The 23,962-nt window shown below is 35.1% G+C and overlaps 2 protein-coding genes and 1 pseudogene across 6 annotated transcripts; all 3 read right to left on the minus strand.

Annotated features, from left to right (window-relative positions):
* Positions 1 to 488: 488 nt before the first annotated feature.
* LOC146957080 (myosin-9-like) lies at positions 489 to 18,508 on the minus strand. Of its 2 annotated transcripts, XM_085733980.1 has the most exons (34): positions 18,257 to 18,508; positions 17,037 to 17,165; positions 15,961 to 16,104; positions 15,727 to 15,872; positions 15,488 to 15,644; positions 15,313 to 15,371; positions 14,852 to 15,011; positions 14,628 to 14,777; positions 14,393 to 14,529; positions 14,167 to 14,313; positions 13,938 to 14,039; positions 13,732 to 13,789; positions 13,549 to 13,650; positions 10,753 to 10,790; positions 10,431 to 10,557; positions 10,183 to 10,353; positions 9,907 to 10,038; positions 9,724 to 9,833; positions 9,540 to 9,600; positions 9,113 to 9,290; positions 8,730 to 8,935; positions 8,525 to 8,644; positions 7,785 to 7,883; positions 7,238 to 7,336; positions 6,819 to 7,040; positions 4,671 to 4,810; positions 4,270 to 4,496; positions 3,239 to 4,186; positions 2,924 to 3,108; positions 2,491 to 2,573; positions 2,334 to 2,383; positions 1,757 to 1,839; positions 1,206 to 1,454; positions 489 to 966 (listed from the first exon to the last, which is right to left on the minus strand). In XM_085733980.1, exons 1-27 carry the CDS (start codon positions 18,257 to 18,259, stop codon positions 4,472 to 4,474), a joined length of 3,222 nt encoding a protein of 1,073 aa, XP_085590106.1. In that variant the 5' UTR covers positions 18,260 to 18,508; the 3' UTR covers positions 489 to 966; positions 1,206 to 1,454; positions 1,757 to 1,839; positions 2,334 to 2,383; positions 2,491 to 2,573; positions 2,924 to 3,108; positions 3,239 to 4,186; positions 4,270 to 4,471. The 2 variants fall into 2 exon arrangements, with proteins under 2 accessions (XP_085590106.1, XP_085590096.1); XM_085733970.1 differs by lacking the exon at positions 18,257 to 18,508 and having other exon boundaries at positions 17,037 to 17,192.
* Positions 3,433 to 4,368, minus strand: LOC146957081 (myosin-11-like; annotated as a pseudogene). The gene is made up of 4 exons (XR_015030041.1): positions 4,342 to 4,368; positions 4,136 to 4,186; positions 3,800 to 4,047; positions 3,433 to 3,702 (listed from the first exon to the last, which is right to left on the minus strand). The product of XR_015030041.1 is annotated as a myosin-11-like (transcript).
* A 2,501-nt stretch (positions 18,509 to 21,009) lies between the features above and the next one.
* On the minus strand, positions 21,010 to 23,320 carry LOC146957082 (GRF1-interacting factor 1-like). 3 transcript variants are annotated; one of them, XM_085733988.1, is made up of 5 exons: positions 23,176 to 23,317; positions 23,029 to 23,103; positions 22,771 to 22,847; positions 22,156 to 22,240; positions 21,010 to 21,677 (listed from the first exon to the last, which is right to left on the minus strand). In XM_085733988.1, the coding sequence occupies exons 2-5, from the start codon at positions 23,092 to 23,094 to the stop codon at positions 21,282 to 21,284; spliced, it is 624 nt and encodes a 207-aa protein (XP_085590114.1). In that variant the 5' UTR covers positions 23,095 to 23,103; positions 23,176 to 23,317; the 3' UTR covers positions 21,010 to 21,281. The 3 variants fall into 3 exon arrangements, with proteins under 3 accessions (XP_085590114.1, XP_085590117.1, XP_085590111.1); XM_085733991.1 differs by having other exon boundaries at positions 23,029 to 23,100; positions 23,176 to 23,315; XM_085733985.1 differs by having other exon boundaries at positions 23,029 to 23,320.
* Between the last annotated feature and the right edge of the window lie 642 nt (positions 23,321 to 23,962).

Here is a 23,962-nt window from a genome sequence, read left to right on the forward strand (position 1 = left end):
ATTGTTAACATATTTGTAATATACTACTAAACTTTTATTAGATGAAATGAAAATTCCAAAAAAAAGTAAAAAATGGATCAAATGAATTAATATGCGGTTAGCAAATAGTACATTATAAAAATCAATAAGCGTGCATGAAACAAAACGATAAGCAGTTAAGCATAACAGCAACTTTTAAAAAAATAAATAAAATAAGCACAGCAGCAAAAATAAATATTGCAACTAGTGAATGTTGAGGAGGGTATTAAAGGAAAAGCATGAATAAAGTTGTGTCTCTCCTTGTTTCTTCGCAGAGTTGGCGAGAAACAAAATCACGTGGGGCCCATGCCAAGTTTAATCTCTCTTCCCTCTTTCTCTGCTCACCAAACAGGATGACTTTGGCATTTCTCTCCATCTTCTCTCGTCCCTCTTTCTCTCTTCCCTATTTCTTGCGTTCCAAACACAGGCTTAGTTAGGCAATTCAAAAGCAATGAAAATGCAAGACAAGATAAGCCGCTATAAATAATGAGCTCTTGTTGCCATATATTCTGAGTCATGGACTCCATTCCTCACTACAATCTTGTGAAATTCCTATCCTTCTATATACAAAATCTTATTGAGAGCAAAACCATGACCCGAGAAAACAAGGCATTTGTAGTACGTTGCACAACGTAGTGGTATACGTCGTGTCGTCCATTTTTTAAACTACTAGGTAAATTTGGCATGTTGAATACTATAACTTGTTTCTGACACAACCAAAGTCAACAGTTCAGCATTTCATGATAAGAACTGATCTAAATGAATGTGACTTGATATCTCCATGGAGGAGCATAAGAGTGCAGGGCCAGTCAATTCCACAATAAAAGTGGTCGATCCGAGCAAGGTAAGAATTAGCTAAAGCCAGAGTTTTCACGTACTAGAGTCTCAATATCTGAGATTTCTATCTGCTCCCTTGATTTCAACATGTCACCAATAGAGAACGGAATGCTGCAAAATCAATGCTTAAAATGGTTAATGTTGCATACAATATCAGTATCACCATGCCGATTTTCAAAAGGATATATTAACTACTACAAGCCTGTCAAACTAGTATCTATTATTACTACTACTACTACTACATATAAAACAAAGACCCCCTTATGCCACTGTCGTGCTTCCAAGCTCTCAATTTCCTACCATGCAATTCTAGGATCACGGGTTTACAGGATTAGTCGGTCTTTATCTACCTGTGTTTTGAGTCAGCTTTCAAAGGGTTGTATTTTGAAAATTAACTGCCCAAGGAAAGAGCTTTCAGCCGAATGAATGTGGTTATAAGCTCAGTAGGTTATAAGCAACATGTCAAATTTTCCCTTATTATTTGTATGTGTTACATGCTGCCACATAAAATTCTTGCATTTCTTGTCAAACACCCCTCGCAACAATAAGCATTTTCCTTGTGGGAAAGAGGACGTAATGATGAAACCCAATTCACCCAGCTGTTGCAACGCCAACATGCACAAGGTCAGATTCATTAAATATAATGTGAACCAATGCCAAGCAGTTGAGATTTGAGAAGAATTGAAGTCAGGGATCATAGCATTTAGAACAGCCCCAAATCACGGGGCTGACACAAGCTTATTTCAGTTTATGTTTATTTAGTATTTGGTTTCCATGTGTCATATCTTAAACAAATTAATAAGAAATATTTGGTAAAAGCACCACTAAAATGAGTAAAATCAACTATTAGCAAGTTTGAAAAATTTACAATTATCAGATTGGCTTATGGCATTTGGCTTACCTTGAATCATTATCCAACAAGAAAGAAGTACTAATTGCATTATTTGAATCTTCAGTCATCAACACTCACATATTGGAAATGACCTAGAAGAAAACATTGATAAGAAAAAGATCAACAGTTTTTCTGCATTATTTGAATCTGCAGTCATCAACACAAGTCATGGCTTATTTCATCCAAAGTTTTCTTTGGTTTCTGATGGATGGATGACCTAAATAAAGGTAATGAAAAATAAGTTTACCATACTTTCCCATCTCTGACCATTATAAGGACAAACAAAATGCTTCTTTTTTTTTTTTTTTACTAGAGAAAATAATGCTGCTATGATAGAAGAGAATGGAAAACTGGGGACTGGTTAGATAACTAAATAGGTGTGAGGCCAGGTATCATTGAGATTTGTTAGCATTGAGTAAACTGAACAAATATTCCGTAGTAAGGGCAAACCCTTCAAAGATAACCCTTTCTCCTATTCTTAACCATTTAACAAATTGTTCCTAATATCTGTTTCCATCATTTTTCCATTTCTCCTCTCTGCGTTCCTAATATATGCAAGATGGTATCTAGTGAAGAATATAGATACCAGAAATCCAATAGCTTGTGTAATATGTTCGAGCTCATCCCAGTCCGAACCTGTGTACCACATATTTTTTTGTTTTCGAGAAAGGATAGGTGGGTTAGTATGTACCTATTAAAAGACCTACATGCAATAACAGCAGTGTTAAGTTCATGCACCTCACCTCTTGCCACATAACACCAATGCTCTAATTTAGCCAAACCAGCTTTGACAAATTCTCCATTACTAAATGAGCAGCACTCCCATCTTTAAAGAAGATTGTAATAAAAAATGAACACTTGAGGATATAAAAATGAGAATCCAAAAAAAGTATACATTATTTTATCATAGTGGTATATTCAAGGAGAAAACCAAGATGTAATACCATAAGTACTGTTTTTGTTGTTCCTCTAACAAAGAGGCAGTTATTTTACACCCTTTTAAATTTTTTTGCGACAGTTACATTGTTTTTTAGTAGAGAGCAGTGGGAACAGTCCCTATGAAATTGTACCCAAATATATACATCAAGAGCTAGAAGAGCCATAAGGGTTGTTGGCACAAATTGCCATAAGGAGGCAGAATCATAGAAATAATGATGTCACAGAGGTCTTACTGACATGATTTGCTTTTGAAGTATTTAAAAAGTTTCCTAGGCTCTTCACTGTCCCATGCTAGTGGGCAATCATTATGCGCTAGGCATTGGTGTTTACAACAGAACATGATGATCACTTGACCAATCTTGCTCTGGAAGTTCTTGGCGCCAATCTCATCACATAAAAACAGTAATATCTCAATTGATTGCCTGAAGAAAAAAAACGAACTGAATTTCAAGGGAAATGTATCAAATGGAGAAAAATGGCCATTTATGTCAGCATGCATGCTAGATCAGCTCATAGAAGCTTTACTATAGAGTAATAAAGAAATTGTCGTACCTGGATGCATAATCCAAGTAAAGGAGAAATTTCTTTCTTCAAGTTATCACGAAGAACCCTGACTTAGACTCGAAAAGGAAATCATTCCGGAATTAGGAGTGACCTTGTTTCCATTTCTGTAGATTTGTATCGTGTTATTATATGTGTGTGTGCGCGCGCAGGTGTGTAGACACGTATTGTTGTCCACAATCTTTTCAATAAAACAATAATCACTTAGATTCCATTTATGGTTTTGTTATTTCACATTATCTGAAAAATGAAAGCTTTTCAAAGTGAATTAATCTATTCAAAACAGAAGCTATGTTTACTTGAGTCATCCTCCTAAACAGGGCTGCTGATGAAGAACGGCGGCATTGTGGAGCCATTCCATAAGAACCGCTTGCTTTGAGTATGTTCAGGAGTAACAAGAAAAGTTTGGAGGCATGGGATAACCAATAGGCCAAGACATTGTTGATAGCCTGGGTCTGAAGTCTAAATGGAAATATCAGTGACTTGAAGTAATATGTTAGGAAAAGGAGCAAGAAAAAGAGTATTAGCATGAGCAAGTTTTGCTTTTCATACCTTAATTGCATGGCCAATAGTTCGGGTGATACGATCGAAAACACCCTCAACTTCAAATGATCTCCAATGCAAGAGACATTTGTCTATGATACAAGCGGCAATTAGTCTGTTCTCAGCCAATTCTAGAAGTTGTGCAATACATCTAATGGATTACTCTTGATTATTCTGTTGTTCTCATTTCATGACATTTGCGGCTTATCCTCTATTTCAGAGGATTCCCTCTAGGTCCTTGATGTGCTATGCAGTTCCTGATTAATCCATTAGGTGACCAAGAACAAAAGTAAAAGGTACATAGAAATGCCTAAACCAATCACAGTTCATTAAAAAGATTTTTACAAAAGATGTCTTTTGCATCCCACAGCAAACATGACCACTTTCAGCAGCTCTCTACCAACAGAGACAAGAAACTGTTTTAAACCAATGTCAAACTTTAATTTGTTTTCATGCACAGTATTGAATAGGAGGTGTACCTGAACAATTGATCCGTGGTATCATGAAGGGAACTTATTAAGTGCCATGGAGACAGCTTGTTGACGTAGAACCTGCTTCCCTGGTTCTAAAGTAGTCATCTTCTCTTATAGCCCAGTAATAGAATTGTGAGATTTCGTTCAACCATCCATGCAAATTAAGAGTGGGATTGACTTAGCTTTTGATGATGACTTCTGAAATTAGCTAGAAATTCTTTTGAGAAGTAAACCTACGGTAAGGAAAGATAAATTTAAGTTAGCCAATGAGATTATCCCATAATTCACAAGAAAGAAAACCCCCACAATAACTCAATTTAAACATTTCATTCAATATTTTCAGAAAGTCATTATTGATTATCATGAGTAGACGTAAATCAGGGATTATTGTTCATTATATATATTACCTGATCATTGATTCTTGGAGCTGACGAAGCTTCTTCTCCGTGTCTTCTAACCTTTTACCTCTTTCTTCACTACAAATTTTAGCTTCGTTATATTTTCTTTCAAAGCTGTTGCATTTCAGTTTCTCTAACTTGAGTGAAGTCTGAAGATAATGACAAGAAACAGGCATATCACCATGTGGCAGCTTAGAAGGAAATTGTGATCCTTAGTCAGTTTTGCGATAAACTAATCCAAAGGCATATTCAAATACAAAACATTTTACTTGAATCATTACACATTGTTAATAATACGTCGAATTAAAACATATCATGCTAATGCAAACTATTGGCGATATAAAACCATTCATGTGCCTTCATCTAGCCTCTTAATTTTTAAATGATTTGTTCCTAACATGCCTAAATGTGGTATCAAGGCCTCCATGATGGTCAAGAGTTCAATCTTGATCCTTGCCATCCACATTCTTCACAACTGTTCATAACCGGTAAGTTTCAGCATAAGGTAAAGTGCACTTGTATATTGTCCACGCTTGAAGCCCAAAGAGCTTATTGTTCAGGAGGGATGTCATTGGATATATGTGAAGCATCAACCCTCCAGGGTTTAGGTGTGTCCATGTGTCCAACATGCGTCAGAAACTAACACTCGCATGACACAAGAACAATACATGTCAGACACCTTAGATAAGTTTCCAAGAAATTCCCGTTTCGACATAATTGTTCATATCTAAGGTAGGTTTCAGGTAAAATACACTTGCATATTGTCCACACTTGGAACCCCAATGGCCATATTCTTCACGAGGGAATACATTGTACATCTATGAAGCACCAAGACAATGGGTTTAGGTGTATCCAAGTGTCCGACACGCATTGGACACCAACACTTGTATGACACCACTCACCACACCAGGAAGATCGTGCTCAGACAAATGTCCAAAAAAAATTCTCACTATGGTATATCTTCACTGTTCAGACACAATCACACAGCTACAGTGAGAATAGATAGGGATTCAAAAAGTTTCCACATATGCATGTCTTCCTTTTCTTCGGTCTTTATCTTTCTTTCATGGTTTCCCTTTTCTAGTTTCCAATTTTGTCTATGTTTCGGTCTTCGTCTTCAGTCTGTCACGGAGCTCTATCTTCGAGTGATGTTTCCTTTCCTTCCACTACTCCTTATGTGGTCAACGTCTTTGTTATATTTGCAGTTAGCGTCCACTTTCAGACATGTCTTGTTGTTTTGCTTTAATCTTGGTGTCTCCTCAAATGACGTTTCTTCTTCAGTCTGCATCTTCAATCTGCATTCACTGCTTAAGGTACCTCTTTGGCTGGTAACTTGATGGTTTCAATAGTAGTTTTATGATGGACCGGTTTGAAAATTATTCTGCCACAGTTTCTTCATTTACTAATATATTTGTCAACATGTTAAAATTACCACCTGTGTGATGCATTTTTGAAGCATTTGGTGATCATCTTGATTCTCAACTTAGATTTATTATAAATGATGATCATATTTAATTTTATTTAATAATATGTGTATCCGTGTTAGTGTCGGTGTCTTATATTTTGGAAATAATGTTTGTGTTGTGTCCTATGTCCATGCCTTTGTCTCATTGACGGACATCAACTGTCATTCACATGTTGGACCACTTACTAATAATAAATAATAAACATTATAATAGGAGACCCAAGGAGGTGTGTCGATGCTTGAAATAATTTGGGCATATATGTAATGTATTCATGGCAGTTATGTATTGTATTTTGGCAGTAATGCATTTGTAGAATTATAGCAACTCTTATTTCAAGCATCGACGCACCACAAATGCTTCAAAGCTCTCTAATTCCATTTGTAGAAGAGGCCATGGTCTGTCCCTATTTTGGCAGTATGGCAGTTAATAGCATCTTCACATGGAAATTCTTTCTGGCCCTCAATCTGATAATAGCAACTCTTATTTATATCTGTTACATTTTTCTTTCCAATTAACCAATGAAGTTTTGAAGAGGCCCAAGAATCAATGTATTACTCTAAGAACTCTATAAGCCATATAAAACTGAAATATATAGTCACACCAGATTCCAATTTGAAAGAAGCATTATGTACAAAAAGAGAGGCACCCTTGAAATAAGGTTCACCTAACAGATAAGTATGTCTAACTTTACCTTTAGGTTGTCAACTTCCATTCTCAGTCTCTTAATCTTCTCTTTATCTTCAACAAGAACCATTGCTTCTTTAATGACAGGAGATGTTACTTCAATAGCTTTCTTTGCATTCTCTCGCTCCATGAGGAGCAGAGCATTAGTTTCATCAACTTTTCTCTTCATCTCCTGCAATGAATTCTGCAGTTTTGCTATCTCCTGTGCTTTGAATTCTGCTAGATTTGTCTGCACAAGATTGCAAATGGTTTGCTTGAGGGTTTGCCAATTTTGAAGATACTTGGGAACTTTCAAATACTTTGGCCATTTACCCTTCTTTTTATTGCCAATTTGTGCAAAAATGTTTTTCAAAATGACAAATGTGTAGGAGATCAGAACAGCAACATCCTCCCAAGTTATATCTATCAACAAAAGATATATCTCACCCTTAAACCTTTTTCCAGTTGGAGACGCCATTTAAGTTCCTCCACCTGTTTTTCAAGCTTATTCTTTGCTTCTTTAAGTGGGCCAGTATCTCTTGCAGCCTAAAGCAAATGGAAACAGATGTCTACTTAGATGAGATAAAAATAAAATAAGGGAATGATATAATAAAAAATGAAATTAAGGTTTATGATAATTAATACTAAGAGTGAGTCATAAGTAAGCAACTTAATCAGTTAGAAAGAGTTGAGGATAGTTTTAGATGTGATCCTTCATATAACCGTAAAAAAGAAGAAAGAAAGATCAGGGGACAGAGAACTTTTACATGAAATCATTCAGGGTCAATGCAAATGGGATATTCATGTCTGTAGTTCTCTCCAAGGTTTTTTTATTTTATCAGCATCACTTCTTTCACAATTAAGATTTGACAATGGTTTAATAAATCCAGATTAAAAACAGAAGAAGAATGGAGTCAGTTTGATTTAGTTTTAAAAAAATTTAAAAGAAAAAACTTGTTCGAGTCTATGTTTTGTAGTTGGATATGTATCACACCTTTAAACCTCTTTCCAGTTGGAGATGCCAAGTAAGTTCCTTCACTTTTTTTTCAAGCGTACTCTTTGCTTCTCGAAGTGCGCCAGTATCTCTTGCAGCCTAAAGCAAATGGAAACAAATGTTCACTTAGATGTGATAAAAGTAAAATAAGGGAATGATATAATGAAAATTGAAATTAAGGTATATGCTACTTAAATACTAAGAATGAGTAAAAAATAAGCCACTTAATCAGTTAGAACAAGGTGAGGATAGTTTTAGATTTGATCCTTCATATAAGCACCAAAAAGAAGAAAGATCAGGGGACAGAGAACTTGCGCATGAATTAATCCAGGGTCAGTACAAATAGGATATTCAAATTTGTAGTTCTCTCCAAGGTTTTGTATTTTATAAGCATCACTTCTTTCACAATGAACATTTGACGAAATCCAAATTAAAAAGAGAAAGAGAATAACGTTTTTGGATTCTGTAATCACATGAGAAAAGTAAAAGCTATTTTCAACTTTTCTGATCAGAAGAATATTTCTATTTTATTCTATTGTTTTTCCCTTCATAAAAATAATGGCAATGATGGAACAAAAACAAAGAATGAAATTTGAATGTAATTTTTCATGATGAAGCATAACTTTATGATTAAAAAATCATAAGATATCGTATTTCACCTATTGTGTCTGAAATTATGCAGGTTGAGTACAGTAGGTTCTACTTAATGTATAAGAATCAATGTAAACATAGATATGTACCATTTTCAGTTTCCTAAGTTCTCCCTTAGCTAAACGCCCCCTCCATCTACATTGTGTAACTATTGAACCTTTTTTGAGCCTCTTATATTGTAAAGCCGCTTTGTGGCACCGCCACTGAGCCTGCAATTTTTTGTGACAGAGAATTTTAAATAATGAACACTAATGGCTCCATAGTAGATAATCTAAATTAGTTTTCGACCAAAACCTGAATAATGATGGAAGCTTTGGTCTGTTTCCTAACTCTGAATTCCTTGCGAGCAGCAATGGCCCTTAAAGTTGTTTGCAAAGTAAGTACTGACATATGCAGTTTTTTATACGCCTTCCTAGTTTCGTAACTGCGTATGTTCTTTTGAATTTTCACAGCAGCGGCCTCCCTTCTCATTTTCTCATAGAGTTTGAATGCGAGTCTTCCTAGAAAAAGCATGTTGTGTATATTAAATTAAATCATGTAGAGAAGGGAGAATGATTGTGTAATGAGGCCTCCTACTGCATCTGCCTTCTCTGAGACACACTGTTCTAATTAAGGACGTCTATACTTTGTGAAAATAAAATTACATCTATCCTAAGAAATGAATTAGGCTATTTCACCTCTCCACCGAGACTGCACATATATGGTCTTCTTTTGCAATGCAAGATAATGTTTCCGAGCTTGATGGGTTCGTATGTGCTGTTGGATAACTTTTGTTGCATTACCAAGTACTTGAGCTCTCTGAGCATCTAGTTCAGCCATCTGACCTGCTCTCAAGAATACCTTTGTTTTTCCAATCTACAACATTGGACAGCCGATCAAACAAATTATGTGAATGTACGAGTCAGGAATAAATACACAAACGCATGTTATAAGACTATACAAGACCCCTGATCATATTTGTAACTAAATCTAAAAAAGGTATTGTAAATGAATGCTATGACATGCATGCGTTATAGTTGTTGCTAAGGTGTCAAGAGCTTAATATAAGAACTATGGACAAGAACAGAAAAGCAATAAATATTATGCTGTAACATTTCAAATTACCCGATATCCTTTAAGCCCAGTCTTTTCCAGAATTTTTTGGCAAGCATTCTTTTCATTACAGCTGCCATAGGTGAAATAACTTGACAAATTAGCAGTATGCCCAAATTTAGTCCAAAATATTTGACATGTTAAATCAAAGCTTACGTCCTCCTGGGCATAAAATATATACTAAAAGAGTGCTTACTTTGCTTCTATGGCCTCTGGGGCAAGGAGACCAAATCTGTTCACAAATTCAAAGAAAGGGCGGCGTGTAGGATAGCCAGCACAACTGATTCTGATAGCATCTAATACACCCTGTAGGGGAAAGAGTTTGTGACAGCTGAAGAGGGACAGAAGACTTGCAGGAAGAACATAAAAGTATACTCACACCACAACGAAGTTGATGCATAATGTTGACATTCTCAAAAATTGCAGGCTTGAGGAGGTTGTTTGGTTTCACACATCTAATGTAATGGGGTTCTGTTGAACTTAATGTTTCCATTAGCTGCTGTAGCTGTAGCTGTACCATTCAAATTTTATTAGCTTCCTGATAATAAGGATGCAGATAAATTTTTGTTGACTAGAGCTTGCATCAAATTTGCTATTTGAGGCAAACTCCACAAATGTACCAAATTACTAATGAAGTTTAGGAAAAGAAAGATACCTTAAAACGAGAACCTATTGATGAAAATTTGGAAGATTTTGATGTCTCTTCTGGAAGTGGTGGAAAAAGGGCAGATACAAAAGGACATTTGGAAGCAATCAATAAATCTTGATGTTCAGGAACCACATAATCCTTGTTTTTGTCTAAAAAATGGTCAGATTGGTATGTCACCTGCATATTTATGACAGTAAAAATGAATATGCAGTAAAAAAATTGCAGCAAACCATTTTGGAAAGAGCTAGGCATACCTCTCCAGCATAATGGGCAATGGTGAAATCTGTTTGAGACAATTTTGGCTTAATAAAGCGCTTGTTATTCTTAAATGTTTGATAAAGCTTGTTTGCAAATGTTTCATGTGTTGACTTTGGAAACATGCTGCAAGACAAAGGAGATGATAAAAAGAGAATAATGTAGATTCAGTATGTTATGTAACACGAAGCTTTAGATTCAACGAAACTGAACAAATCTGGATCATGTCTAATTTAACCGAACTAAAGTACATATGAAGAAAAGTTAAAACCATCTAGCAAGCACTTAAAAAGTTGTTTATGGAAAGTAACAATATTTTACCAAGCTTCGTCGAGGAGAGCAATGATTCCTCCGGGTTTCTGCAAAAGCAAAATCAAGATAAAAGAACAGTAAAAGAAGGGTAGGAGAACAAAAGAGAAGGAAAAGACTCACCAAGGATCAAATTAGGAAATAAAATAAGCCCAAAATAGTAACCTAGTGGAAGACTGGGCAGAAATAAAGATACCGTTGTAAATATGTGATTGCTCTTATTTAGGGTAGAATCGTACTTGTAATTATTAACATATACTCCACCCGTTTCAAAATAAGTGTCGTTTAAATACATGAAGCTTTTACCAAACTAACCTTAACAATCATTAGTGTGCTTCTCACCATCACAAATGCTAAGTGAAATATAATGTTTTGGGAGTAGTGTACATGGTACTAATTAGAGGGCACAATTGAAAAAAATAATTAAGTCTACATTGGTTGGTAAGCTGATTTACTTGTCACGCACTAGACCTGACATCGTTTTCTCAATCAGTGTAGTGAGTTAATTTATGCATTCTCCTTTTGAGGAACATCTTGAGGCAGTTTATGGAATACTGAGATATTTGAAGACAAATCCTGGAAGGGGCCTATCTTTTAAGAAGACTAGTAAAAAGAATGTCTTTATCCACACTAATACTGATTGGGCACTGGGCAGGGTCAGTCACATACAGAAGATCAACCTCTGGATAGGAGGGGGGGTAAATCCGTGTGTTTTCTAGAAGAATCCACATGATTCTTTTTATTGTCTCTTTATTTTTATTTTCCTAATATTCTCATCGAGAATTATTGTCATTTATTGTAATCGCTCTATATAAGCAGTCTCTTGACTGATGAATAAAGCATAACAACATTCACCCTATTTCTTTCTACATAGCACAATTGGAGTTGCTAGGGAGTGTGTTATGTTATTTGCAACACATGGAGGTTGAAGATGGGACTAGCAAGGTTTTGACTTTCTAAACAGGACAGGGAAGAGATTCTGAAAAACACCTACAATGTAATCTAAACATGCTAGAAGGACGGCACGATGGAAGAGAGTTTCAAAAACATGGTGTGGAATTTTGTAATGGTTAACAAGATGGTGTAAAATCCTGAATATTTAGGGGAACTCGGCAGCAGAATAACTATATGACTATACCGAGGACGATACCACATTGATACTAAGTTGAAGTTATAAGGTTTCAAATAAAGAGAGGAGAAAAGGAATACAACAACAACCAAGTCTTTTCCCACTAAGTGGGGTCGGCTACATGGATCAAATATCGCCATAATGTTCTATCGTAAACCATATTTCGGTCCAACTCATTAATTACCAAATCTTTCCTAATAGTTTTTCTAGGTCTTCCTCTGCCTCTAGGGATCTGACTATCCTCCATATGATCTACTCTCCTTACTACATAATCTATAGGTCTTCTCTCTACATGTCCAAACCACCTAACCCTATTTTTCACCATCTTTTCTACTATAGGTGCTACTCAAACTCTCTAATATTGTCATTTCTAATCTTATCACACCTAGTCTTACCACACATCCAACGCAACATATTCATCTCTGCTACACTTATTTTATTCTCATGTTGGTTCTTCACTGCTCAACACTATATTCCATACAACATCGTTGTCCTTACCACTGTCCTATAAAATTCCCCTTCAACTTGAGTGGTACTTTCTAAGGCTCTTTTCCATTTCAACCACACAGATTGAATTCGATGATTTACATATGCTTCTATTTCTCCGTCGCTTTGTACTATGGACCCAAGATATTTAAGCGGCGTAACTTGTGGTATGATATGATCTCTAACTTTTACCTCTAAGGTAGAACTACTACGTCTTTTGCTAAAATTACATTTCATATACTTTGTCTTGCTTCTACTCAAGCAAATGTCATACGCTTCTAGGGCTTGTCTCAAAGTCTCCAACCTCCCATTCAATTCCTCTCTCGACTCTCCAAGCAAGACGACATCTTGTGCACAAAGTATACATATCGGTGCTAGCTCTTGGATGTGTTCCGTAAGTACATCCAAAACTAAGTTAGAAATATATGGGCTTAAGTTTGATCCTTGGTGCAATCCTATTGTTATGGGAAAATTGTCGGTGACCCATCTTGTGTCTCTTTTCTTAAGTAACTCGTGTCTCTATTGATTATAACTGAGTCAACCTACCAGGCATAAATCCAAATTGGTTATAAGTAACTCGTGTCTCTTTTCTTAGTCTCCGTTCAATCACTCTTTCCCATAACTCTTGGTATGACTCAAGTTTAACTTCTTTATAATTTGCACAATTTTGTATATCCATCTTGTTCTTACAGATCGGAATTAAAGTGCTTCTTCTCCGCTCATTTGGCTTTTTCTTTGTCCTCATAATTTCGTTAAAAAATTTGGTGAACCACTAAATGCCTCTATCTCCAAGACTTTTCCACACTTCAATTGGTATGTTGTCTGGCCCAACTGTTCTGCTATTACTCATCATTTTCAACGATTCTACACCGTGTTCTTGAATTCGACGATGGTAGTTAAAATTTGATTATGATTGATATTTGATAATTCAAAGATATCAAACATTGACCCTAATACAACTTCAAATCCTAATTAAATGGAGAAATAAATCATGATAATGAATAATTAATATGGAAATTAATCTTAAGAGATACTGAGATAGGAAATTAATCCTATGAGATAATTTAAGATAATATCAAGATATTTAAAGACCTTTTTCGTATATTCTAACAAAGGCTTCCAAAACAAAATGAATTAAGTATATCCTCAATGCCTTAGAGATACAGAGAAAGGGAAAATAGGAGAAAGAAAACCTTTTCAATAAGGTCCAAAACATCTTTGTTGTCCACAAATTCAATGTAGCTCCAATTGATCTCCTCCTTTGCATATTCTTCTTGTTCCATTTTGAACATATGCTGAAATTCGTCATCAAAACCATATTAAATATGGAAATGAAAAAAGGAACTTGAAGTGCATAATTTAGTCTGAAATTTTGCCTGATTAAAATGTTGCTGCAACTTTTCATTTGTGAAATTAATGCAGAACTGCTCAAAACTGCAGAGCATGACAAACTGAAAATAAGTTACAAAAGAATGAACTTGAAAACAAGCATAGGTGGATGCTTTCAATATCTTCAGTAATGCAATCTTGTGGATGAACTTGTACAGATAGGTATATTTATTCATCTAAACTATTATATTACCTGTTCAATTTAAAGCTTTCGAAACCATAGATATCAAGGACCCCAATCAAACATTCAGAATCGGGGTCTTGTCCAATTGAATTATTAATCTTGTCCACCAGCCTACAGCACACATAAATGCACCAGGAATCAAAATCAGAACCCTGTATCCTTATCTTCGGTACTTTTTGCATTAATTAGACAACATAGAGGTCTGAAAAATGGATTAATTTGCCTTTTAGAGTCCTACCAATCAAATAGCCGAGAATAAATTGCTTTTGCCAGTCCATCTCTACTGACTGTTGCACTTCCCGGGTCAAGGCTCCGTTTTATAACTTCTTCGGGAGTGATCATGACACGCTTACATAATGCATCTTCCAAGGCATCAGCATCACACCTGATTCAATATTGACAAACAGACTGAAAGGCAATTGAATATCATATGGACAGAAGTAATAATACAAAAGCATTCATACATCAGAAGATCAGCAGCCGTTTTCAGGTGGAATTCGGCTTTCCTATCTTTAGGAATTGATGAGTCGGTTTCCTTTCCTTTGGCAAAATCAATATTACCAAGATGAAGAATTGCAGCAACAATTCTGAAAATGGCTTCCTGAAAAAAGACAGCATAAAAAAGCAGAAAGATAGAAAGCAAGCATTCTCTATTCTAGCAAGAACAAAGCTAAATCCATGCTTGTGAAATAAGTACACCTGATCTTTGTGACCTATTCCAACAATACCCATAGCTCTACGGGTGGCGAGATACTCATGAGCATCATTTACATCAGCCAGTTCATAGCATTGTGACTGGTTAAGGTAGTGAAACGATTTAGGATTTCCTAATTTGTATTTCTCAATTTCCTGTTGGCAGAACTTGGATGAGCTTACTTAATTGAATGAATCAAACAAAAAGTAGATTGTAGACGGAGAGCTACCTCCTGTGGTGCGGCGCAAAGAAGATAAAAGCAGTGGTAGTTTCGTTCAGGATCATTAATTTGACAGACCCGAGATCTCTCTAGAAGGTATGTTCGGATGGCTGCTCCTGAGATTCTTCCGCTCTTATCAAATTGGATCTCAACAAATTTACCAAAACGGCTGCACCATTAAAAACATAGGTAATAACTTAGACGTAAGTATCATACTTCATTTTATGTTGGCAAAACATTTCCTTTTCTGGAAAGAAAGGTAAATAAAACTATTCAAAAGTCATCATTCTAACTGTCCATATTAACACATCAAACTAACTGTCCATATTAACACATCATACTAACTTTTGGCAATATGAAGTGGGTACTAGAGGAGTGAAATGTAACAAAACTGAAGACAGGAAAGACATAGAATCCTTTACCACCCATGAGTGAAAAAGATGTTGCCAAATGCTTTAAGAAAGTCTCACCTGGAATTGTTATTCCTGACAGTTTTGGCGTTGCCAAATGCTTCCAGAACTGGATTTGACTGCATTCATATTTAAAAGACTTTATATATAAAGAAAAAATGTTGTTTTTAAAAAGAAAAGAAGAATCAAAATTTTGTTACAAGTTCAATAATGAGTGCCATTAATCGAATCATACTTCAAGAACTTGTTGTTCAACTGTTCTTCCTTCAGTCACAGCTCTACCACCTAAGAAAGCTAGGAATTGCATAATCATTTTTGTAGTTTCAGTTTTACCAGCTCCACTTTCCCCACTGACCAGAATTGAATTGTTTTTCCCTTCATTAACCATCGCCCTGATATTAATAAAATCATCAATTAATATTTGCTTCAATGGTAGAAATGAGATTTGAATCATAATAAGAAATTTAAGATTACCTATATGCAACCTCAGCTACTGCAAATACATGAGGGCTTAATTCTCCCAGTGGCTCTCCCATGTATCGTTGCATCATGTGCGCACCATAAATATGAGGCAGCCTTTGGAATGGATTTATTGCAATCAGAATGTTTCCGGTATAAGTCTGCCATTGAAATTAAGAATATTGCCAACAATTTCTACATTGATTAACTTCATTGGATCTTATGGCATCAAAGGGAAGAAAGCCTTACATATATTTTATTCAATTCATATCTAGCTTTTAAGTTCTGCAGGACTCCAGGCTCGTGCAAATAGGACAGTTTAGTCATATCATCCACTCCACCAGGAAGAACTTCTGTATCCTTAGGAAGTATTTTTGATAAATTTGCAACAACCTTGGAATAGACAAAGTAGAAGTGCATGTAATATAATTCAGATGTAATTTTTGGCTTCATAAGTTACTGAAACACTTTTCACTTTTACCAGTCAGCAATACAAAGCATGATAAAGAATTAGTACTACACCAAGCAATGGAGAGAAAACACCTCTAGATAAATAATTATATTTTCCTACTATAGAGTTCAGTTACTAAAGAAAAAGCAGGAATACAGTAGACACAGATAGAGTGGCAAACTTGTTCTTGTCTCCCGTAACTTGGAAAAAGATTTTCAAGACATTAAACATAGTTAAATAATTTTTCCATATATCATAATGATTATTTGAATACTGAACTGGGATGATCAACAGTAAAAAAAATAAAAAAAATTGTTTGTGCATCTTTTCTGTGATCACTTTTTCGAGTTTCTTTTCCCCCTTTACTCAACTTGAAACTCAGTCACAGTAGACGTGCATTGTCCTTTTTTCTTGGCCGTAGAGCATTTACTTGGTATAAACCTAGGTTGATCACAAGGAAGAAATGAGATGAAGCTGGAACAAATATGACCAAATGTGAAAATTATTATGGTTCAGGGAGGCGAAATTAATTTTATTTTTAGAATAAAATTACAAAGACGAAAAAAATTTGTTTGGAGGAAAAAGGAGTTGCCCAAGGCACCTTTCAGTAGCATTTTCCCCTTCCTAAAGGAGAGGTAAATCGTTCACACCATAGCTATTCTATCTTTCTTTTGTACCAAGTGTTGTCATACAATAAGCCTGTGTGAAATACGTAGCCTAGTTTAAATTGACTTCAGAACTCAAGCCTAATTTATCATTGACTAAAATCTGCAGCAAACTTACCAATGTTTCTTAAATTAAAAAGGTCATCAAAAAGGGGAGGAAATATAAATACTATAATTAAGGAACCATATGTTACTGACAGTGTACAAACCTTTTTTCCATCGGTAGTTTCAACTTCAGCATCCTTTTCATTGATTTTTGATACGTATCCGCCAATCCAAGCTTCCTCTGGATCTTCAATCCAGACATGAGAACCCACAATAATATTCGCTGGAGTTCCCTGCAGATGAAAATGAGGAATCATCATTTATTTTAAGATCTCATTTAAGTTCTAAATAATGATTTTTAACACCACCTTGTCAGAAAGAAAAGCTAACAAAAAGATTTATAAATTCCAAACTAAACTAGAATATGTATAAAACATGTCTTGTATTTTCTACCACCTGGTTAGAAAGGACCCTGATACTAACATGAAAACAAAAAATATAAGAATCTTATGCCATAATTACCACAGACGGTGTGGCCAAGTAACCAACTGAATACTGCATTGATAAAAAAGTCTATTTCATCACAAGTTACCAGTATTATGCAAGATACTTATTTCCCAATTCATCCTCTTCTGTGTATTATTGGGAGATAATTTGAGTTTTCCAGTCTAGAAAAACCTCAAATCAGAATCTACTAGTCTAACAATGTTAATAAAAAGTGGAAGTTTATGTTTAAATAAAAACCACCACGATGACCTCAATATTGATTTGAATCTTAACGTCCCAACTAAATCAATACTTCATTTAAATATCAGTAAAAGAAAATTAGGAAAAATCCTCTTTTCCCTAAACAAGTCCATCCACTTCATTCAGAACCAAAAAAACTGTGAAATAATTCATCATTTTTTTGTTTCTTATGCAATAGTTACTTAGACTAGTTAGTTAAATTAAACTATTAATTGTTCTTATTGGCTATATAAGTCTTGTTGTATCCTTCCTGTAATCAACAATTCTTTGGTTTTATTCTCTCAGGTGCCAATTATGGTGGGCTAGTTTGGCTTCTTCAGACAAAAAAACAATTTCGTCAATATACTTTTCTCACATTTATGAGTTCTATCAAGAATCGTACTAATCAACATCCTCTGGCAACGAGTAGGCCTAATATGATTTGTATGCAATGACTCCGGGATTTGCACAAGCAAAACAATTACTATTCGATTGAATTGGAAAACCTCTTTTTCTCTTAATTTTTGGGAATTCCAAAGAATTAACATTGATCGTGGAGGATCGGCATTACAAAGAATAACACGAATCTAAGTTGACATGATGAATTTGAATCCAAGCTAATGCAAGCATAGAAGAATAAGAGAAAGTACGTACGTACCATGCTAGAGGTCTAAGTTGGACGGGTTGTGTGAGAAAATTGGTTCATGAATTGAAGAGAAGACAAAGGAATCGGTGACGGTTATGGAAATGTTGAAAGCGAAACGCCATTTTTGAGAGAAATGAAAGTGAAAGTGAATGCGATTGAACATTCTTCAAGCTAGCCTTCAACTTCGGCACTTTCTTCTTCTTCCCTTTGCTTCCGCGCCATTGAATGGCTTAACCCCCTCTCTTTTTTATTGGACACCGTTATATTCTTTTACATAAATCTTTTGATTTTTACATATGTATATTTTAAATGCATTTAAATTGTACAAAAATAATAATAATGTTTCTTTCCAAAAAAAAAAAAAAAGAATAATAGTTTTCTTTGATGTATATATAATAACATTACTCTTTTTTATTTTGAAAAATGTTATATTTAGCTGATTGAAGTTTTGTTTATTTTGAAAAATGTTATATTTAGCTGATTGAAGTTTTGTTAATACTACTTCTTGAAGCGTTGAAATCTGCTCTAATTGGTGGTTGATTAAATTTTCTGCTATGCTTTGGTTATGTTTTTTTCCGCTTAATACAACATGCTCTATTTATTTTTATGACGTGTACTTTTATAAAGCTGACATATCCGTAAGAAAAACATGGAAACATCAATTGACTTGTCAATTTTTTGGACTAAATTGGTCATGTGTCAGTTATTTCTTTGAAGGCCAATGTTAACATGTGCCCTAAGGGCATATGTTAGGGAATTTAAAATAGAAATAATTCTCTTAAAAGTTGTGCATTCAACTTTATTCAACTTTTCAAAGTCAAAATTTTGTTCTTTTCTATGAAAAATTTCTAATTTTGGATTCCTTAACTTGTGCCCTAAGGGCACAAGATAACAAGACCCTTCTTTGAATTTCATCATACTTGCAAAAGCACAATAAGGGATACTTAGGGTTCAATATCGTATTCTAGAGTTTTTTAGACTAATTATTCGATGTCTTGAAACTGCATGTTGCTATTTATAGTCAATGGAGGGTTGGATAAACCCTCTATTTTGGACGTTTTAGTTATGGGGATAAGGGTAATCATCAAGGGATAAGGATGACTATTAGGAGCTTTATCATGTTCTAGAATGTGCTCATACGCGGGCCGCCAAAGGCGCCGTCTTTTCCGCTAGAGCCCTCAGGAAGGGCGCTTTCGTTCGTTTGAGCCCTTATGAAGGGTCGTGTGTCCTTTCAACGGGTTTTCCCGATCCACGATAGGAGTTAAACTAGTTCATCATCATATCTTATTAATCCCTTTGTTTGTCATTATCGGCCTTTAATCAAATTCATGACCAGATTATCATGAGTTGGATGCATCGATGCATCAAGTCATGATAACTCAAACACTTGAATAATAATAATAATACCACAAGGTCGAAAAAACTTAGAAGATCAATTCATTAGAGGTAGAATATCTACTTTATCATCCATATACTTGTGGACCTTATCATTGATGATAGAAGAATGTAATATGACTTGTAATCCGAAAAAATTGAGAATTAACACATTTTAAACAAAATTGAAAGGGAACAAAAAGAAAAACATAAAGGAAACTTTAAGGCTGTGTTTGGTTCCATTGATAGATGAAGGAAAGAAAGCTTAAAGAATGGAAAGTTTATGGAAACACATTCTTTCCATTGTTTGGTTGCTTTGTAAGAATGGAAAGAAAGCATCTTTTTGGTGGGACCCATGTTCTAAAACTTTCAACCCATGACAGGGAAGAAAGCTTGAAGAAAGCTTGGGATTGAGGTTAACATTATAAAATTACTAAATGGCACATTTCTTTGTCATTTAACAAAACATATATCTATGGATATTTTTGTCATTTAACAAAACATATATCTATCTTTCCTTCCACTTTCTTTTCACTTTCTTTGATACCAAACAACTAAATAATCATCTCACTTTCCCTTCACTTTCTACTCACTTTCTTTCCTTAAACAATTTTTCCTCTTACAATCTTTCCTCTTACTTTCTTTGGTGATCCAAACACACCCTAAGAGGAACATAAATGAAACTTGAAACGGACCACATGACCGACCACCCTTAAACAAATACCGTATAAAATAGGGACCACCATTAAACAAATGTCAAATAGGAGTCACCATTTAAAAACGTAAAATAAAATAGGGAGGACAAGTAAACACAAAGGATTAAACAGTCATCTCACATGGACCAACTACAATTACACAATTGACAACAGACAAGTGAGATTATTTAACAAACATACATCAAAAATCTAAATCACTTAAACACATTGATGAAAAGATTTGTGTCGGAAATGAAAACCCATATAGAAAATCAAATTCAAATTGTAACAAAAATCCTAAGGGTGTGTTTGGATGGAAGATTCAAAATAGTAAACTGAAACTAAAGAGATGGTTTAACTTGTTCCATGTTTGCAATTACCAAAGATTGTTTTAGGACTTCTTTTTATGGTTAACTATTTTTGGTAATTTGTCATAGTACTTTCATCAAGCTTAAAAAATGGTGTTTCCCTTCACACCAAAAAAAAAATTGTCTTCCCCTTTTTTGAAGTTTGCTTGTCTTTTTCGCACAATTGGTGTCGGGTTTTATGATCCTAGTAGTAGAAAATCAAATTTTAGTGATAGAACACTACAACGTCGTTTGATTCTTTTAGTGAACTCCACTCAATAGGATAAGGTTTTGGTTGTTGTTGATTAGTTAGGTGGCTAGTTCAAGCAAATTAAGTTGAATGAACATGTAGAGGATAATTGTTGACCTTGAAATTGAGCAACCTCATTTTCTGGCCAAAACTTTACACAAGAGCATAGAAACATGCATAAAGTTACTAGTACACAAACACAGGCAACGTTTTTTGATTCATTGCCTTTTAATTAAACATAAAACAAACAAAACATAACATCTTAAGTCTAATAAGCAAGCTTATCCTTCAGCTACTTAACTTAATGTTCATTGCCTAATCCTCCTAACTAAAAAGGCCAGGAACTAATTAGTTTTACCATTCTTGCTTAACTAATTCCCATCACCAGAAGATTTTAGGTAAAGGGTTTCGCCGCCATCACCAGAGTGACCACTAGAGCTTCCACCGCGGCCATCAGCATTTCCAATGTCTTGCTTACCACTACCGTGCAAACCATCGCCAGCCGAGCCACGACCAAAATCAGGAAAACCTCCGGTACCTAAAGATGAATTGCCTCCGACATTAGCCCCTTCACTATGCAACATGTGAAGGCCTTGACTTCCACTTGAATTCATACCAAGTTGGCTTTGCAAGGCTTGCTGCTGTTGAAGCTGTTGAGCATACATAAGAGAGGAACGTGCAGCCATTAATTGTTGTTGTGTCATCTGCTGAGCTTGTTGAGCCTGCATGTAGTGTCCTCCCTGCTGCATCATTCCACTTGAAGGGTACTGCAATGTCATTCAGAAGATTGTGAGGCCAAATGGTCAAATAGTAGTAATGAAGCATAGATTACCTATGTGTCTAAATATAAACCCTCTTTAGAAGAAATTTGTGTTTCCAAAAATAAATTTTATTTCAAATTACCTGATACATTTTACTATTATTTTTCCAAATGTATACTTAATTAATACTACTAAGCATCATGGAAAGTACAACTTAAACATATTCATATGTACAAGGGTATTTTAAAAACATCTAGACACACAATAGGCATGTTAAAAATGCACTACCTTTTGTTTTTCTTACTATATGTGAAAAATGAAAATTAGAAAGGAAACTAGGGACATAATAAGAGCTAGAGTTTGTTACATGGATCATTGCAATAGCAATTGCAATATTGCACAAATCAATCATTGTTGTGAGGTGAACCCCTTTCTAAGTGGTCACTTGTACTTAACAACATTCTGAAAATAGATAGGGATGTACCTGGCCAGGCATAGTAGGTGGTTGGGGTTGAGAATCAGCTATTGCAGCTAGGTACATGAGATTTCTCTGCAGCCTTGATTGGTTCCTGAAATTATAGAACCACAAAGATTATTTAGGGAAAAATCCAATAATTGTTTAGGTATATACTCCCTCCCGGTCCTATTTATAAGAGAAATTTGGGTCAACAAAAGTTGATGTATCTAGTTAAAAATTTAGTCTAAATACATTCACTTTTGTTGACCTAACTTTCTCTTATAAATAGGACCGGAGGGAGTATTCTTCTATCTCAAGCCAAGTAAGCAGAATTTTGATCTCTATTAAACCTCCCTCCCCCACCAAAAAAGCTAATACTAGTAAACAGTTATGATAAAACTTTCAAGATGCTGTTGCCAAAAAGGTTGTAACATTTTAGCATCAAGTCATCATGTTTTGAAACTTTGGTCAATGATTAAACAGAACTATCAAAAGAAAAACTTTATTTTATTAAGGTTTGTGGGGTATGTATCCCACTCCCACATCTTAGAAAAAGCCTGCAAAATATAGAAAGTCACAATAATTTGATTGAACTATACTTATGAAGAAATGAGAAACACAAATCAAATCAACTGTTCTTACTCAGCACACTCGGTGAGCTTGCCAGAGTTCTGGCTTTCAACAATCTTGAGAATCAAGGACTTGTTCTCATCAAGATACTGCTTCAAAAAAAAAAAGAGAAAATAAATAGTTAAAAAAAGGGTTTTCAGTGAACTGTCTGAAACTGAAAGAGTCTGAGAAGAGCACATGCAGTTCAGAAAGCAGAGAAAGAGTATCCAATGGAATTGAAACAAAAAGGAGAAGAAGAAGAAGAAGAAAGAAAGAAGAAAAGAAAGGAACCTGTTGAATATGATCAGTAGTGACGTTGTTAGGATAGTAAGCTGCCATCATGGGCTGCATCTGCATCAGGTGCTGCTGCATTTTGAAATTTCTGTTAAATATTTTTATCTAAGTTCAAATCCAAACAAAGGTGCGTGACCCTGTGACCTGAACAAGAGCAGAAAGAAACACAACACAACAGAGAAACAGAAGAGTCTGGTCTGATTTTCTCTGTGTTGATGAATGATGATGCTATATGTTATGTTACTACACAACACTTAGAAGAGTGGTTTTTCTTTGAGGCGGCTAAAGAGGCAATGGTAATATTATGAGGTGGGTGGGGTTGGCTTTGCTTTGCCTCTACAAGTAGAAGGAACTGCGTGCGTGTCTTTTTCTCTCTCCAAATTCCAAAAACTGTATCCCTCACGTGATGCCCTCGTCATCAAACACAACACACAACGACACACACTTGCTTACCTTTTGGGTTCAACTTTGGTGTCATAGTTGTGTGTCATTGGTGCCATCTCCACCACACACACATCACACACACATCCCCACACCCATCAACACACATCAACGGCCAGGATTGCACCAATGGCACCCAAGCAATGTCATGGAAGTATTTTCCTTTTTTGGGTTAGGCTAACTAGAGTCCTTAAGGGCACTAGCTAAGGAAATAAAAAATGATAAGTTTGCATTGAATTCAGTAATTTTTTAACTTTTTAAAAGTTAAATCTATTATTTTTCACCATTTTCTAATATAACATTTCTAAGGGGGATAATTGTAGCGAGTATGTTATTTGAATAATTATTTTGGCAAATGTTAACTTGTGTCATCAAGGGCACATGTTAAAGGACTTGTAATAGAAATATAAGTATCAAAAGTTGTGCAATCAACTTTTAAAAGTTAAAATACCATTGCTTAAAAGTTAAAATACCATTTTTTAAAAGTTGT

The sequence above is a fragment of the Medicago sativa genome, chromosome 1 (assembly GCF_051527215.1).
Source record: "Medicago sativa cultivar Bolivia chromosome 1, Bolivia_mono, whole genome shotgun sequence".
Lineage (NCBI taxonomy): Eukaryota > Viridiplantae > Streptophyta > Magnoliopsida > Fabales > Fabaceae > Medicago > Medicago sativa.